The 18,731-nt window shown below is 43.9% G+C and overlaps 1 protein-coding gene across 2 annotated transcripts in view; it reads right to left on the reverse strand.

Moving 5' to 3' along the window:
• PM20D1 (peptidase M20 domain containing 1) overlaps positions 1 to 18,731 on the reverse strand; it is a 90,906-nt gene that overhangs the window by 26,116 nt on the left and 46,059 nt on the right. For both annotated transcript variants that reach the window (XM_069238571.1, XM_069238572.1), the window contains one exon: positions 16,339 to 16,504. In XM_069238571.1, coding sequence (XP_069094672.1) covers positions 16,339 to 16,504 — 166 coding nt within the window. The remainder of the gene's footprint in view (positions 1 to 16,338; positions 16,505 to 18,731) is intronic.

The following is an 18,731-nucleotide window of genomic DNA, read 5'->3' on the forward strand; positions in this document are numbered from 1 at the left end:
TTCTGTTTGAAGGGCAAGAAACACAGCTAATAATTCTAAGTGGTTTATGTGTAGCTGTTTCTGTTTGACATCCCATTGCCCTTAAATGGTCCGATTGTTTAGGTGAGCTCCCCTACCGATCATTGATGCGTCTGTTTTGATTATGGTCTGAGGCACAGGGTCTTGAAATGAACGTCCCTTCATTAGATTGCTGCGATTCCACCATTGAAGGGAAATATGTGTTTGGCGGTCCATCAACACTAGATCTTGAAGTTGACCGTGTGCTTGTGACCATTGTTGCGAGAGGTACAGTTGTAAGGGCCTCATGTTTAGTCTTGCATGTGGGACTATAGCTAAGCAAGATGCCATCATTCCTAGAATCTTCATGAAATCTCACAGGGTATTGTTGATTTGGCTGTATGAGTGGTATGAGATTTTGGAAAGCTTGTGTCCTTTGTATATTTGGATAAGCTAGGGTTAGTTGAGTATTTAGGATAGCACCTAGGCAAGGTTGAACCTGTGCTGGTTGAAGGTGTGACATTTGGTATTTTAGAGGGAACCCTAGGGTGTGCAAGGTTTCTAGGTTTCAAGGTTGTTGGCATTGTGTAAAATTGCTTGAATTTATTAGCCAATCCTCTAGATATGGAAAGACATGGATGTGTTGTCTTCTTAAGTAGGCTGCTACTACTGCTAGACACTTTGTGAACACTCTTGGAGCTGTTGTTATGCCAAATGGCAACACCATGAACTGGTAGTGTTTCCTGCTATGACAAACCGGAGGTATTTTTTGTGAGCTGGATGGATGGGTAAGTGGAAATATGCATCTTTGAGGCCTAGAGCAGTCATGTCATCTTGTTTTTGTAGTAGTGGAATAACATCTTGCAGAATTACCATGTGACAATGCTCTGACAGGATGTATAGATTGAGGAGCCTGAGGTCCAAAATGGGCCTGAGGGTGCCATCTTTTTTGGGAATCAGGAAGTATAGTGAGTATGTTCCTGTTCCTTGTTGAGAATGTGAAACTAATTCTATTGCTTGTTTTAATAGTGGAGATTGTACCTCTTGTTGCAACAGAATAGTGTGTTCTGGGGACAATTTGTGATATCATGGTGGAATGTTCGGAGGGGTGGAGATTAATTCTAGGCAATAGCCATTGCAGATAATTGATAATACCCAATTGTCTGTGGTGATATTTTGCCAATGAGAGTGGAATCGCTGTAGTCTCCCCCCACAGGAGATGTGTGGAGTGGATGGGAGGGAAGGAAGTCACTGTTTAGGTTGTGTTGTGGTCTGTTTAGAGGTTTGGAATTTACCTCTGTTCCTGAAATATTGACCTCTATAGGATCCTCTAAACCAACCTCTGATAGTGGGTTTGTTGTCCCTGCTTTGTTTGGGAGGTGGAAGCATCTGAGTAATGTGGCTTAAAACCTCCTCTAAAATGTGGTCTGCGAAAGGAGCCTCTATATGGGGTGGTGTATAAAGCGCCCATTGCTTTCGCAGTATCTGAGTCCTTCCTCAGTTTCTCAATAATGGTGTCTACTTCTGGGCCAAAGAGGTGCTTCTTGTCAAAAGGCATATTAAGTACTGCCTGTTGAATTTGTGGTTTAAAACCAGAGGAGCGCAGCCATGCATGTTTGCCAATTGTGATGGCAGAATTTACACTCATTGCAGCTGTATCTGTATCATCGAGGGCAGATCTTATTTGATTATTGCTGACAGCTTGTCCCTCTTCCACCACTTGTTGTGCTATTTTTTTGATGCTCCTTTGGGAGAAGCTGTATAGTATCATGCATTTCGCCCCAGTGGGCCCTGTCATACTTGGTTAGAAGTGCCTGAGAACTTGCAATTCTCTACTGATTTGCTGCTTGTGTGCCAACCCTTTTCCCAGCTGCATCAAATTTTCTACTCTCCTTATCAGGAGGCGGTGCGTCTCCCCATGACTGGATGTTTGCCCTTTTTCTTGCCGCACTGACTACTACTGAGTCTGGAGGGACCTGATAAGTGATGTAATCTGGGTCAGTAGGGGCAGGCTTATACTTTATCAGTTCTAGGGGTGATGATCCTAGCATTGACAGGTTCATTAAAAATGTGGTCTGCATGTTTAACCATTCCTGGTAACATTGGGAGACACTGGTACCTGGAATTAGAAGAAGACCCTGTATAAAAATAAAAAGTATTCTTCTAATGGCTCAGAATGCATGGTTACTCCATAATAAGCTGCTGCCCTAGATATTACTTGCGTGTATACAGTGGTGTCTTCTGGAGGAGAGGGGTTTGATGGATAAATGTCTGGATCATTGTCGGGAATGGGATCAGGGTCATAGGGGTCCCATGGGTCTGCTGTATCTCCATGTGAGTATAAAGAATGTGTTGGAGAAGGCAGTGGTGGTGCGCTATTCTGAGGAGAGAAAGACAGCTGTGGAGATTGAGGAGGAGAAGTATGGAGAGGTAGTGGCTTCTCCTTTTGTTTTTTGCACTTTCGCTGGTGGTTGCAGAGAGTCTAGTTCCTCTTGGGAAGCCAGTTTCTTTTGTTTTTTAAAGGAGGTGCAGTGATGATTCTTCCGGTCTCCTTATGAATATGGATTCTGGACTGTCTCTCATCCATAACCTGTAATATTTGTTCAATCTCAGGCTCTTCTTCAGAACTCTTATGAGATTCCATGATTGACTTTGCAGCCTGTTCTAATTTTTTGGAAAGTCCCTGTTCCTCTGTATATGAGGTTTTTTTCGGCTCCGAGGTGTGTATCTTTTTCGGTCCCGAAAAAGTAGTTTAAGGTGTCGGCTTCAAAGCATATTTCCGAATTTTCAACTCTGAGGAATGGGGTCTTTTACTGGAGTTTGAAGTGGTGCTTTTAACGGATTTGCTCGACTCCGAGGTGGCCAGCGGAGTGGCTTTTTTCAGCGCCGACCTCGAAGGACGGTCGCCAGCAGTCTTTTCTCAGGCCGAACCACGGCCTTCCGGCAGTGGTGTACCCATGGCCTTTGAATGTTTTTGCTGCCGGGGTGTAGGGGCAGACCTACTCACATGCTGGCCAGCTGTGATGGGTCTGTCGTCTTCCAATTCCTGTTCGGAGTGTGTGTGTCTCCGATGGAGACTGCTGTCTGAGCCTGCTCTTCCTCCATGACGTCAAGCTGTTTTTCACTGCTTTTCGACACCATTTCGAGTCTTCGGGCTCTGCGATCTTTCAGGGTCTTCTTTGCTTGAAATGATCGACAGGCCTCACAATCTTCCTCCCGATGGTCTGGAGAAAGGCACAACATTACAAACCAAGTATTGGTCTGTATAGGGGTACTTCGCGTGGCACCGAGGGCAGAATCAGAATAGAGTCCGATCCATGTGGCTTCCCACGCGGTAGGCCTGTACAGGCCAGAGTTGGGAGCATGCGCCCCGAAGGGTGAAATGAAGGTTCCAACGGTACTACCGGTTTGATGCTAGATGGGAAACGTGATTGAAACAATACCGATGAATAAGAACGTTTTCTGAGGTTTTCTGAATCGAAATCTCGGAGCGAGAGGAAACACGTCCGAACCTGACCGCGGAAAGAAAACAATCTAACAATGGAGTTGAAGCCCATGCGCACTGAAACCGAGAGGAGGAGTCACTCGATCCTGTGACTCCGAAAAGACTTCTTTGAAGGAAAACAACTTGTAACACTCCTAGCCCAGCACTAGATGTCGGAAGAGCTATGCATAGCATGTGTATCTGCAGCTACACATGCCATCGAACATACATATGGAAAATGTCACTTACGCAGTGTACATCTGTTTGTGGCATGTTGCGCTGCAGATTCACATGCTGTGCTGTGCACCGTTCCTGCCATCTAGTGTTGGGCTTGGAGTGTTACAAGTTGTTTTTCTTCTAAGAAGTATTTTCGAGTCACAGGACTGAGTGACTCCTCCCTTTCGGCTCCATTGCGCATGGGCGTCGACTCCATCTTAGATTGTTTTCCCGCATAGGGTGAGGTATGAGTTGGTAAAGTAAGGATACTAGAGGTGCCCATGCAATGTAGTACATATGTATGTACATAATGTGTAGTAAATTAATATTTATTTACATATTTACAATTTACATGCAACTAAAACGGCTACAGGCTCCAGGGGAGGTGGGAGGGCGCATGTGAATCTGCAGCGCAACATGCCACGAACAGATGTACACTGGGTAAGTGACATTTTCCGTTCGATGGCATATGTAGCTGCAGATACACATGCTGTGCATAGACTACAAAGCAGTAATCCTCCCAAAAGCGGTGGTCAGCCTGTAGGAGTTGAAGTTGTCTGAAATAATGTTCTTAATACAGCCTGTCCTACTGTGGCTTGTTGTGTTGCTAACACATCTACACAGTAATGCTTAGTAAATGTATGGGGTGTAGACCAGGTGGCGGCCTTACAAATTTCTGTCATTGGTATATTACCAAGAAAAGCCATTGTGGCACCTTTCTTTCTAGTGGAGTGTGCCCTTGGTGTAATGGGTAATTCTCTTTTAGCTTTAAGGTAACAGGTCTGAATGCATTTGACTATCCATCTGGCTATGCCCTGTTTGGATATAGGGTTACCTGCATGGGGTTTTTGGAAAGCTACGAACAATTGTTTTGTTTTACGAAATTGTTTTGTTCCGTCAATGTAATACATTAGCGCTCTTTTTATGTCGAATGTATGCAGTGCCCTTTCTGCTACCGAGTCTGGTTGTGGAAAGAAGACTGGGAGTTCAACAGTTTGGTTTAGATGAAACGGTGATATGACTTTTGGTAAACATTGTGGATTTGTACGGAGAACCACTTTATGTTTATGTATTTGTATAAAGGGTTCTTGGATAGTAAACACCTGTATTTCGCTAACTCTTCGTAGTGAAGTGATGGCTATTAGAAAGGCTACTTTCCAAGGCAAGAATTGGATTGGACAAGAATGAAGGGGTTCAAATGGTGGACCCATGAGTCGTGTTAGTACAATATTAAGATTCCACGAAGGTACTGGTGGTGTCCTTGGGGGTATGATTCTTTTTAGTCCTTCCATAAAGGCTTTAATAACTGGGATTCTAAAAAGCAATTTAGTGTGTTTAATCTGCAGATAAGCAGATATTTCAGTGAGATTGATTTTAATGGAAGAAAAAGTTAGATTTGATTTTTGTAAGTGTAGTAAATAACTTACAATGTCCTGTATGGAGGCGTCTAGCGGCGTAATTTGATTAGCCTGGCAGTAGAAAACAAACCTTTTCCATTTATTAGCATAACAATGCCTTGTTATGGGTTTTCTTGCTTGTTTAATGACCTCCATACACTTATTTGAAAGGTTTAGATATCTGAATTCTAAGACTTCAGGAGCCAGATTGCTAGATTGAGCGATGCTGGGTTCAGGTGTCTGATCTGTTGTTTGTGTTGTGTTAACAGATCTGGTCTGTTTGGTAGTTTGATGTGGGGTACTACCGAGAAGTCCAACAGTGTGGTGTACCACGGTTGGCGAGCCCACGTTGGTGCGATGAGTATTAGTTTGAGTTTGTTTTGACTCAGTTTGTTGACCAGAAAAGGAATGAGCGGGAGAGGGGGAAAAGCGTAAGCAAATATCCCTGGCCAACTGATCCATAGAGCATTGCCCTTGGACTGAGGGTGTGGGTATCTGGACGCAAAGTTTTGGCATTTTGCGTTTTCTTTTGTTGCAAACAGATCTATGTTTGGTGTCCCCCAGCGGTAGAAGTGATCTTGTAGAATCTGGGGATGTATTTCCCACTCGTGAGTTTGCTGGTGATCTCAACTGAGATTGTCGGCTAACTGATCGTGAATGCATGGTATATATTGTGCTATTAGGCAACTGTTGTTGTGTATTGCCCAATGCCAATTTTTTTGTGCTAGGAGACACAGCTGTGACTAGTGTTTCCCCCCCCCCCGTTTGTTTAGATAATACATTGTTGTCATATTGTCTGTTTTGACAAGAATGTGTTTGTGGGCTAGAAGGGGCTGAAAGGCTTTTAGTGCTACAAAGACTGCTAGCAGTTCTAAGTGATTTATGTGAAGTTGTTTTTGTTGACTGTCCCACTGACCTTGTATGCTGTGATTGTTGTGGTGTGTGCCCCACACAATCATGGAGGCGTCTGTTGTGATAATGGCGTGAGGCACTGGGTCTTGAAAAGGCCGCCCTTTGTTTAAATTTACAGGGTTCCACCATTGAAGCAAAGAGTGTGTTTGGCTGTCTATCAACACTAGATCTTGCAGTTGACCCTGTGCCTGCGTCCATTGTGTTGCTAGGCACTGTTGTAAGGGCTGCATGTGCAGCCTTGCGTTTGGGACAATAGCTATGCATGAGGACATCATGCCTAGTAGTTTCATCACAAACCTGACCGTGTATTGTTGGTTTGGCTGCATGCTTGATATTATATTTTGAAATGATTGAACTCTTTGTGGACTTGGAGTGGCAATTGCTCTTTGTGTGTTGAGTGTTGCTCCCAAGTATTGCTGTATTTGAGATGGTTGTAAATGTGATTTTTGGTCATTTATAGAAAACCCTAGTTTGTGTAGAGTATCTATTACATATTGCGTGTGAATTTGACATTGTTGTTGAGTGTTGGCTTTTATTAGCCAATCGTCTAGATACGGGAATATGTGCATGTGAGGTCTCCTTATATGAGCTGCTACTACAGCTAGGCATTTTGTAAATACCCTGGGGGCCGTTGTTATTCCGAATGGCAACACTTTGAATTGGTAATGTTTGCCTTGTATTACAAACCTGAGGTATTTCCTGCGAGATGGATGGATAGGTATGTGAAAATACTTATCTTTTAGATCCAGCATTGCCATGTATTCCCCTTGTTTTAGTAAGGGGACTACGTCCTGTAGTGTTACCAAGTGGAAATGATCTGATTTGATGAAGAGATTTAGCGTTCTGAGATCTAAAATAGGTCTTAACGTTTTGTCTTTCTTTGGGATAAGGAAATACAGGGAGTAAACCTCTGTTCCTTTCTGGTGAGAAGGTACTAGTTCTATGGCTTCTTTTGCTAGTAGTGCTTGGACCTTTATTTGTAATAGGTCCAAGTGTTGTATTGACATTTTGTGCGTTCTTGGGGGAACATCTGGAGGGAATCTTGTGAACTCTATGCAGTAACCATGTTGGATAATTGATAGAACCCATGTGTCCGTGGTAATGTGTGCCCAATTGTTGTGGTATTTTGTTAATCTCCCCCCCCCACCGGTGATATGTGTTGGGGAAGTGTGACACTGAAGTCACTGCTTGCTACTAAAGGCTTGCTTGGCAGGCTGAAATTTCCCTCTTCCTCTTGGGAACTGTCCTCTGTAGGACCCACAAAACCCCCTCTCTGGTACTGAGACTGGTAAGTGGGTTTTGTTTGGGAGGTGGATGGTTCTGAGGGTTGCTGTCTAAACCCTCCCCTAAACTGTGGTTTCCTAAATGTTCCCCTGTATTGAGAGGAGTAGAGCGCGCCCATGGCTTTGGCCGTGTCAGTGTCCTTTTTCATTTTTTCTATTGCGGTGTCCACCTCCGGCCCGAATAGCTGATGTTGATTAAACGGCATATTCAATACCGCCTGCTGTATCTCTGGTTTAAACCCAGAACTTCGCAGCCATGCATGCCTTCTAATTGTTACTGCTGCATTGACAGTCAATGCCACTGTATCAGCAGAGTCTAGTGCAGAGCGGATCTGGTTGTTTGATATGGCCTGTCCTTCTTTCACCACTTGTTGGGCACATTTTTGATGCTCTCTGGGTAGATGTTGGATAAAGTCTTGCATCTCGTCCCAATGTGCTCTGTTGTAGCGGTGCAAGGAGGGCTTGTGAGTTGGCAATACGCCACTGATTGGCCGCTTGCGATGCCACTCTTTTCCCCGCTGCGTCGAATTTCCGACTTTCCTTATCAGGTAGTGGCGCATCCCCTGATGACTGAATTTGCCCGTTTTCTTGCAGCCCCCACAACCACTGAGTCCGGTGGGAGCTGTTGAGTAATAAACACAGGGTCTGACGGGGGCGGTTTATATTTTTTCTCAACCCTTGGCGTGATGGCTCTGTCTTTTACTGGTTCTTGGAAAACCTGTTGTGCATGTTTAAGCATGCCCGGTAACATTGGCAGGTTTTGGTACGATGCATGTGTGGATGCCAGAGTGTTAAAGAGGAAGTCATCCTCCACTGGTTCTGAGTGCATTGTTACATTGTGAAATGTTGCTGCTCTGGCCAGTACCTGCGTATAGGATGTGCTGTCCTCTGGCGGTGAAGGTTTTGTTGGATATCACTCTGGACTGTTGTCCGAAACTGGTGGGTCGTATAGATCCCATGGGTCCGCATTGTCCTGTGTCATCCCAGTATGTGTGGGTGACTGTGCCATTGGTGTACCCACTGGTGACAATTGCGGTGATTGAAGTGGGGACGTCTGTGGTGAGAAATGGGGGGGTGGTGATTATTCTCTAAACACCTTGGCTTTTGGTTGCATCTCAGTCTCATGAAAAGTCAGTTTACTTTTGAATTTAAGCGGAGGGATGGTTTGTATTTTCCCTGTGCCTTTCTGGATTTGTAGTCTTTGCTGAGTTTGGTCCAGCTCTTCCAAATCCAGTTCCTGCTCGAATCTGTGCCTTTCTTTGAGCTGTAGAGAGAGCCCCTGCTCTTCCGTGTAGGAAGTCTTTTTTGGCTCCAAAGCCGTTTTTTTTCGGTACCGAAACCCCGATGGAACTTGTCGGTCTCGTTTCCAATTGGCTTTTTTGAGGTTTGCTCGACTCAACCACTTGATGTCGACTCTTTTCTGTGCCGGTTTCTCGTCCCGAGTTGCAAGTCTTCGGCAATATTTTGGCCTTTTTCGGTGCCGATACTACTTGGTCACTGTCTTTTCTGTGGGTCGAGCCATGGCCTTCCGGCAGTGGCATCCCCGAGGCCTTTTGTTTTTAAATCTGACCCTGGGTGTGGGATGGGGCAGGAGTACTCACGTTTTGCGCCGCCGTCGATGGTCGATCACCGTCGGAATCATCCGAGTCCGAACCCTGAATGGATATTCTTATTTCTTCTTCCTCGAAGTCGAGATGTTGTGTCGGCTTAGACGCCATCTGTAACCGTCTTGCACGTCGATCTCTTAAGGTCTTCTTGGATCGAAACGCTCTGCAGGCCTCACAAGTATCCTCTCTGTGTTTGGGTGATAAACACAGGTTACAGACCCGATGCTGGTCTGTACAAGGATACTTGGCGTGACACTTCGGACAGAAACGGAAGGGGGTCCGGTCCATGAGTCTTTGACGACGGGTGTGGTCGGGCCGACCAGGCCTTGGTTAAGTGCGGAAGCCCCGAAGGGCCGCCGAAGCGGTCTTGTTGTCGGTGCCGATGTGATGATACTAAACCGGTCCCAAACGCAAACAATACCGACGAATTTCAATGATTTTCTACGTTTTCCCGATTCGAATTACGGAGCGAGGAGGAACACGTCCGAACCCGATGGCGGAAAGAAAACAATCTAAGATGGAGTCGACGCCCATGCGCAATGGAGCCGAAAGGGAGGAGTCACTCGGTCCCGTGACTTGAAAAGACTTCTTCGAAGAAAAACAACTTGTAACACTCCGAGACCAACACTAGATGGCAGGAACAGTGCACAGCACAGCATGTGTATCGGCAGCTACACATGCCAACGAACATATATATATATACATATATATCATTCCTGTGACAGCATGGTGGGACTGTTTTTGTGTTTCACTCTTCTTGTCACAATTTTGCTTCTAGCGTGTTTTATCATCCTAGTTATTGCAATACACGCCATTTTATCTAGGATGCAGTTACTTCAATAAACCTTATTGAACTATACTCTGCTTCTGTTTGTCTTTGCCTGTGTGAGACTAATGTAACTGGGAGAAAAGGATGAGGTCTGATTGACCACGATTTCCCTGATGAGCCCTCTCCGTCATGCGCCCGGTTGCCACAAACATCCCTATTCCCAGCTGGAGATGAGGCACTGCTAGTTGGCTGGAAATCCCGGATTAGGCCGACAGGTTTCACATGGTGTGGGATTCTACTTAGTACCCCACAATTCAGGTGATTCTGCTGCCCACATCCAGTAGTCTCATTAGGATAATGAGAACCTACGCAGCAGTATGTCTCACTGTTTATGTGCTGGTTTGAGAAAGCAACACCACAATATACAAATGATGGAAGGAGTGTTGAAACTTTTCAAACACTCACCCCAGTCACAGATCTGGGCTTAATGCATTGTTATTTTGTTTGCCACGTCACCCCAGTTTGGACCCAGCCATATGGGAGTCAGTCTTGACCCTGCTTCCCATGGGAATAGTCCAGCCAAACTGTCCAGCAAAGTCTTCCCTGGAGAAGAAACAAGCACCCTGAGACTGGTTTTAGGGCGCACAATGCAACACCACAAAATAAAATTATGGGCGGAGGTTTGAAACTTTTCAAACACTCACCCACAATCACAGATCTGGGTTTAATCCATTGTTACTTTGCTTGCCACACCAATCTAGTTTGGACCCAGCCATATGCAAATAGAATCAGGCCTTGCTAAAGCAAAATATGTGATTATATGTAGTCGTGAAATATGCGTTTGCTTGTTGACTTCTGTAAGAACGAATTTAAAAAGTAAACTCAGCCAGTTGAGTTTTGGAAGAATGAAGTAAAACAATAGCTTAGCAATATAAACAATCATAAGTCTAACTGGACGTTTAATGAACTCACTGAAACAAAATGATAGACCGTGAAACAATTTGTCTTTTGCTACCCATTTCTTGTTTGCTTCCTCATCCCCCCTGTGGCCCCACTGCTCCCCGGTTGTTTCCACCTGCATCCTGCTGCTTTCATCCCACACCTCCTACATTTATTCCATCACACAAGTTTAATCTGAGGATCTAAATCAGAACTGTGGGGTGTTGCCCCTTCTGCATCCCTGTCAACTTAGGCAGAATATCCGTGTGACACCCTTCTTTTTTTTTTTGGTTAACTCATCATACAGACACCAAGGGAGAAGACACTATCACACAGTAAGGTGGAAACCCTTGCACATAATAGGTCTCCAGATCAGGTGTGAACGCTCTGCACAGCTGGGCTTCAAGCAAAACCTCTCAGGGGATGGGAGGTGATCTCAGATGGGTTGTTTATCACTGGGGAGATGGGCAGGTGTGACTGTTTAGGCAGTGACGCAAACACCCCACAATCCATGTCCCTGCCACTTCTCCCCATAGAATAACATGGTGAAAATTATTCAAAGGTTTGCAGGTATGCTGTCTCGGTCTTCTAAGGGCCCACTAGAACATAAAAGCACAGCTCACACAAGTCAGTAGATGGTTAGTACTGTGATCCATAGAGAAGCCCTGTTCTGCCAAAGCACATTTTGAAGTCTGTGTGGCTAAAAGGTTGCCACAAAGAGAGATGGAACAGTGCTACGATGGCAAGCTTGCAAGAAGTATAATCTTTGCCACATGATCAGAAGGTGACAACAGAGGCACATCAACTTTCCAGACAATGATACATTAGAAAAAACACCTACTTGCAGGGGGCACAGATTTGTCACAGAAGCCCGCCTCTGGTTGCCAGGGTTTTTTGACTACCAAGTTTATGTTCTCTTGATTCTATCTCATGCCTTTTTCTCTGACCATTCTACACTTCCAATACCATTATCTCACTTGTGTTTTTCAACCATTTGTTTGACACTATTGTCCTTTGTCTTTGGGAAATTGGCCTCTCTGAAGGGTCACCTCAAACATTTGCCTTCCTCCTCTTCTTTTTCTGACCTCATTTTTTCTGGCTTTAGAACTCTGGACACTTTACCACTGGTAACCAGTGCTAGAGTGCATGTGCTCTCTCCCTAAAAACATGGTAACATTGGCACATGCCCAATTGGTATATTTCATTTACTTGTAAGTCCCTAGTAAAGTGAACTACATGTGCCCTGGGCCTGTAAATTAAATGCTACTAGTGGGCCTGCAGCACTGATTGTGCCACCCACATCAGTAGCCCTTTAAACATGTCTCAGGCCTGACATTGCAAGGTCTCTGTGTGCAGTCTCACTGCCACTTCGACACGGCATTTAAAATGACCTGCAAGCCTTAAACTCCTCTTTTTCTACATATGAATCACCCCTAAGGTAGGCCCTAGGTAACCCATAGGGCAGGATTCTATGCAGTTAAAAGGCAGGATCTGGACTTATGTGCCTTACATGTCCTGGTAGTGAAACACTCAAATTCGTTTTCCACTACTGTGAGGCTTGCTAGCATTGTAACTGCCCTCATATACCTTTGAGTCGTAGATTCTGATCGGGAAGGAGTGGCACTGTCATGTTTGGTACTGCCAGAATGGTAACAGAAAATCCTGATTATTGGTAAAGTTGGATTTGACATTACTATTTTAGGAATGCCACTTTTAGAAAGTGGGCATTTCTCTGTGCTTACTGCCATCTGTGCCTTACAGCCTGTCTCCAATCCACCTCTTGTAAGTGCCGGTTGACAGCTCCCCTTGTGCATTCCACCCAGACAGCCATAAACACAGGGCACTCCGCTGCATCTGCATTCATCTGAATAATGAATGGGTCTCCCTGGGCAGGAAGGGTGGAGGGCTCCCTTACATTTTAAAGGTCAGTGGCCTGCCCTCACACAAAGGACTGATAACCCCCTCACAGGGATCCTGGCAGACAGGACTAGGCTGAAAGGGGAACTTGTGCACTTCAAAACCACTCTTTGAAGTTTCCCCCTCTTCAAAGGCATTTTTGGGTATATAAACTAGGTCTCTGACCCCACCAATCAGACACTTCTGGACTGCTTTGCTGAGAAGGACTGCTGCCCTGCTTGTTGCCCTGCTCTCCTAATGGTCTCTTACTCTGCTGGAAGGATGCTGCCTTCCCCCAGAAGTGCTCTCCAAGGGCTTGGATTGAGCTTGACTCCTTTTTCTGAAGTATAAGGGACAACAAAGACTTCACCTCTTCAAAGAAACTCCTTGTGCATCGGAATTCGCTGCAACGCCTGCAGAAATCAACGCAAAGCTGGCACTGCGGCAGGGAAATCGCTGCACTGCTGACCGGAACGACGGAGCACCGACTTCCAGACAGAGAATTCAGTGCAACGCCTGCCGTGCGATGGAAAATTTGATGCATCACCTACCGGATGGATGCAGCGCCTGCTCCTTGTACCAGCATGTCAAGGATTTTCAACGTATCGTCTCTGGGCGTCAAAATATCCCCACATCGCAGTGAGGAACCAAGACTGGATGCCTGAAAAACAATGCAACCCCCTGCAGCATGAAAAGAAACGACGCATCATCTGTGCCATGCCGGAAAATCCGACAACACATTTTTTCACACATCTCCTCCTCTGCGGTCGCAGTACGTCGTTACTTTTTACGCATCTCGGGTACTATGTGTAACAAAGAAACAACTGTTGATTTCTAAGGATTGAGACTCTTTTAATCCTTTTAAAAGGGATATTTCAACTTGTGCTTATTGGATCTTTGTCGTTTTGATCTTATTTTATTCAAATAAATATTAGCTATTTTTCTAAACATGTGTGGGTATTTTGTGGTATTTTCACTGTGTTACTGTATGATTTTTTGCACAAATACTTTACATATTGTCTTCTAAGTTAAGCCTGACTGCTCAGCGCCAAGCTACCAGAGGGAGAGCCCAGGATAATTTGGATTGTGTTGTGACTTGCCCTGACTAGGACTGTGGTCCTTGTTTGGACTAGGGTGTATAACTCTGCCAACTAGAGACCCCATTTCTAACACTGTCTATTGCGTAGGGTCAACGTCTAGTGATGGAAAATAATTCTAGGTTGTTAAAAATGAATGCTCGTGCCCAATACCGGCAAACACCAGCACAAATCTAATACAGATTCGAAATAAATATTTTGAGAAGGTATGAAAACCACAGAAAACATAGTACATGGCAGCCAAAATGTACAATATTTTACAGTTAAGCCAGCTTGCTCTTCTCCACAGAGGAGTTGGTCACATTAGTCTGATTTTCGTACACAGTTTTAAACAATGTGCTCCTATTTAATAAGCATGGTGTAGCCCGCTCGAGCTGCGGCACTATTTTAAGATGGCCACTGGTGGATTTTGTGCATTTCGCGTAGGCACAGCCATTTTTTGATTCTGTTCGTGTAATACAGAGTCACACAGCAGCATCTAGGAAGGAAAGAGGATTGGTTAGGTGACCCTGTTCCTGGTGCTGTCACCTAGGCTCAACTATAACTACCTGAAAGAGTCTGGAGCTTAAGTACATACATCAACATCATGGCAAGGCAAAAAAATAAACAAAGCAGAGAATCACTTCACCAAACTCATGACATGGTAGTGATGTGTCCCTTCTCTTGCAGTGGTCCAAGGACTGTCTGCTGACCCTGTGGTTAATAATATTATGATATAGACCCTGTTTGTGCAATACGTCTGTGCTACATTTACACAGTTCACCAGAACCTCACCTTCAACCTAACCATCAACTTAACCCAAATCACCTCACCCAACAAACTATAACCTTGTCTTAATCTCACTTCCAACCACATTTCACTGACTCCTCCTTACCTTTACTCACCTCTCTACAACCTCACTTCCTCCCCATGTATCCCTCACACATCCTCATTTACATGACCTTCGCCACTCCTCACCCAGCACATGCACCCTACTCATCTTACCCTCCCACACCCCACTCTGGGAACAAAGTGTAATGACAAGACATGCAAAGGACTATAAGTATACTATTGGTATTTTTACAGTTCTGAGCACACATTTCAAGAATTTACAGGGCAGTTTGTTCCAATCTGTCAGTTCTAGAGAGATGTTCTGAAAATCCAAGGCTAAAGTGTTCTTCATCTGAATTGCATGAAATGGACAACTGTGGATATGCATGTATGACACTGCAGGATTTATTTGTGCACTGATATGTGCTCTTTTGTGTAATAATTTTAATTTTACTCTATCTAGGACTGTTCAGCAGCCCAGCCTCCTAAGATCTCCAAAGTATGTTTCTTTGCAGTAATGAACATTATTGTTCCTGGTTCAAAGTTATATGGAGCGTGGCCCCATGTTTGATAGGCTTTCAACATATCATAACCGTAAGCTAGAATGGCGCCTATATTGTTTTGGTGATGGTTGCGTGAATGCCACAGGCCAGAAAAGTGTGGTTTCTCTAGAATATAAGTGGGAGGAAACCACACTGTGTTAACATAGGGATCGCCACAATCAAAGCATAAACCAGTATACAACACAATGTTTTTAATGTTTGATGGAGTCTGTAAAGAGACATGATATGTCAACTTGTGTCTAATTAAACTGACACTCAAATAAGCTCCACTTTAGGATAGTGTAAACGTAGTCTTTTTTGACATCCAGTTTTTACCTTTGAGCATCAGAAAGTGTTGTGTTCTCAGATTCCAGTATTCTAAGGGTGGTGACTGTGGGGGCCACGTGGTGAACTCTGCTATAAAGAGACTCTCCTGCAAAGTATGCAGAGTTTGTTTGCCTTCTTTGCCTTGCATTGTGCACTTTCAAGATTGCAATTTGTTTTGTGTAAGAAAAAGGTTCTACTGCTTGTTTATCTTCTATTTGGTGCCTCTTTGCAGGTCCCCTTCAGAGGGACTCCCTTTACTGTACTGTACTGTAATCACATTTATGTAGTGCTTACTTCCCCTAATGTTGCGTTAAAGCACATTATGGCCGGTAGCACGCTACTCCAAAATTCCAGGGTTAGATGGTTAATCCGGTGGTTCTTGTTTATTGTTAATACGATTAGTACTGTTTTCTGTATGCATTTACTAAGATTTCTTTGTGGTAGATTAAGTTTATAGGTGTTAGCTGTGATTAGGGTGAGTTCATGCAAATCTCTGTTGGAATGCATAGATTCGACAGAGGAGGTTACTTATTGTTAGAAAGCAGGGGTATGTTTTCAAGGAAGAAAAGTTTATGATCTAGTGGGTAAGGTGTGGGATGTTTGTAAAAATACAACAATCAAGAGTGAGACAGTCATGCACTAGAGTAGGTTACACTTCGAGAGAGTAAGGCATGCAGAGGATGGGTATGAAGAGGGTCATTCGTCAGGAAAGAGGAGACGGAACAATCAAATGTTTTAAGTCAAGGTCAATTGTTCATGCACGGTTTTAGGAATATAGGGGGAGAAGGCTCTTGAAATAGCATGTAATCTTGGATCTAACAACTGTAGAAGAAGGACTGACAGTTGACCCATGTGGGCAGGAGCCACCTGCTGCAGCATTTTGGTGCTCTGTTTTGCTGTTGACAGTGTTGAAACTTTGTCCTTTGATAAGTAACTTTTATAGCAAAGATTTCCAATCTTTTCATCTCCGTTCTTTTTAACAAGAAGTACAATGCTGTATCATAAGTCAGAAGTGGCAATTTATTGTGAGCAAAATGATATATGAAATGTGTCAGAACTTACCTGGAGCGAAGGTGATCTCAGAAAATACATCACGAATAGTTCGCCCCACAATTTGATATCCAAAGGACTTCTCGTCATAGGGACTGACAGGAAGAGGGTCAAAGGCACTCGCAATAGTGATTTTCACTCTGTCGTCACTGATGGTGTGCTTCACGATGTCAATCACCTAGAGAAAGTACACAAGGTGAATAGGCTTTCCTGGTTTCAGCTTTTATTTGTTGTGAATTCCAGCGGGGTTTTTCAGGGTTTTCTGAAGGTTTTGAAAATCTGTATAATGTAAAATAAATAAAAAAACAGTGCTTATACATGTTTATTCTTTTTGATCCAAACAAAATAGCGGAGATGACGGTCTTTTCAGTACTTCGAATGAAATGCCCTTTTATTTCCTTCTTTCTCTCTGTCATTCCTTTTGTATATTATTCCTACTTCTTCCTTCTTCTAACTCACTCCTTCACGTCTTAAATGTGTTCTTTCATTAGCTCACTTCCCTGCCAGTCTAAATTGTCAGTACTCCGATACCTCTTCCCAGAATTTCAGTCCATCTCATGTCCAGTATGCGCATAAATGGAGATATGTTTGCATTTCATTAAAACTACAAAGATCTGATGACTAAGGATTTTCTACTCGGACAGGAGATGTAAATAAAAGGGGTTGTGCTACTACTAGGTTATTTCACACGGTCCTGTTCTATGCCTCAACATACTGAAAAATGCTGGGCTAATAAATTAATTTTACTGTTTGATCAAGGCCTATTCTTGCTGTTCCTGCTCATAGGGTAGGAACCTGCTAGCATATTACTGTCTCTACCGTTAGCTATAGGGAATTTGGTAACAACAAACTGTGCTGTTGAAACAGCACTGATGTGATAAACTTCACAAACTGCAAGAAGTCTAGAGTCATTTGCATGTGCAGTTCACACTGTGAATTAAGTGTATTGTACATTGTTGGGTAGCGTCTGTAGATTTTGTGTTCATTTGAAAGCCAGCACAAAGAACTCTAAGCATTGTTTTTTTTAACACTCTGGCTGGTGGGTCTTTGCTTACTTGAAGGCAGTGCTGGGACACTTTAGCAACACAAAAGGTTGATGGACGGAGTGTTGAACAATGCAAACACTCACCCCCAGTCACAGAACTGGGTTTAATCCATCGTTCTTTTGCTCACCATGCCACTCCAGTTTGGACCCAGCCATATGCAAATCAGTCTTGACCCTGTTCCTCTTGGGAACAGTCCAGCCCGAACTGCCAAGCCAGGTCCTACCTGCCAGGCATGCATGATAACTGCACAAGGCACTTTACCTTTGTGTTCAGTGCAGCGTGTACTGTTCTAGGGCATTTTCCATTTTGCAGGAAAGAGGGAGCACAGTGCAGTATGTTTCCATTAATTGAAGTCATAGTGTTTTCTCACTCAAGCTTCATTTCAACACTGAGGCAGCAGGGATGAAAGATGAACTTTGTGATCCTCGGGCAGTAGTATGAATACATCCTACATCAGTGCACAGACTCAGAACAGGCCGGTACACCTGTTTTTGCTGAAACTGCACTGCAATTAGCTGATACTGCACATACTAGAAAACATGGAGCAGTAGTTGCCTCTTCACATTTCTAAGCTGTACAATCTAAAGTGAATACACCAACTCACAGATTTTCTGAATTAATGCATGTGCTAAAAGCAGCACAGTTTTGCCAGACTCGAGGACATAAACATCTGTGACTGCACATACATAACGAACATGTTCATACTTTGGCCCCTGATCATTTTGTTTAAGGGATGCAGCTCATATGCACATGCTTTTAAGACCACTACGGGGGCCTCCCTCCTCCTTTTGAATGTGGCGAAACCAAAACAATGCATTGGAAAGCCAAGACTGACCCTATTGTGAGTAGAGGGATCCAATCAGTAACGAGCGTAGCTGACCAAGCTAATAGCCCTACGCTGGAGACATAAGGGCTCTCTGTTAGATGCATAGGACAATACATTACATAATAAGGGCTCTCCGTCTGAAGCACAGTACAACAACATACTGGCCTTAGAATGTACATCTGATATTCTACCACCCTAATGGCTGTTTAATAATATTTGGTTTATGAAGTAATCCACAATATAAATGTGTTCAGTGACGCTCAATGATTTACCGCAGACTTTGATTACGTTACAAATCTCTGGTGCTGGGGTGGGGGAAGTGGAGATAATATTGCTTTTGTTAACTTTTCTATGAATAATGGGTTGTGCACATTGAATGTATGCTGCGTACATGCTACAAGCAGTCATGATTCTTATAGTATATACTTCTTTCTTTATTGTGCATCACTGTGGTCAATAATGAATGAATAAAAAAAGAATAATGGCATCCTGGAGGTGGCATATGTCCTTAACTGAGAGGCATCCAGCAGGTG

Source organism: Pleurodeles waltl, chromosome 6 (genome assembly GCF_031143425.1).
Source record: "Pleurodeles waltl isolate 20211129_DDA chromosome 6, aPleWal1.hap1.20221129, whole genome shotgun sequence".
NCBI classification, from domain to species: domain Eukaryota; kingdom Metazoa; phylum Chordata; class Amphibia; order Caudata; family Salamandridae; genus Pleurodeles; species Pleurodeles waltl.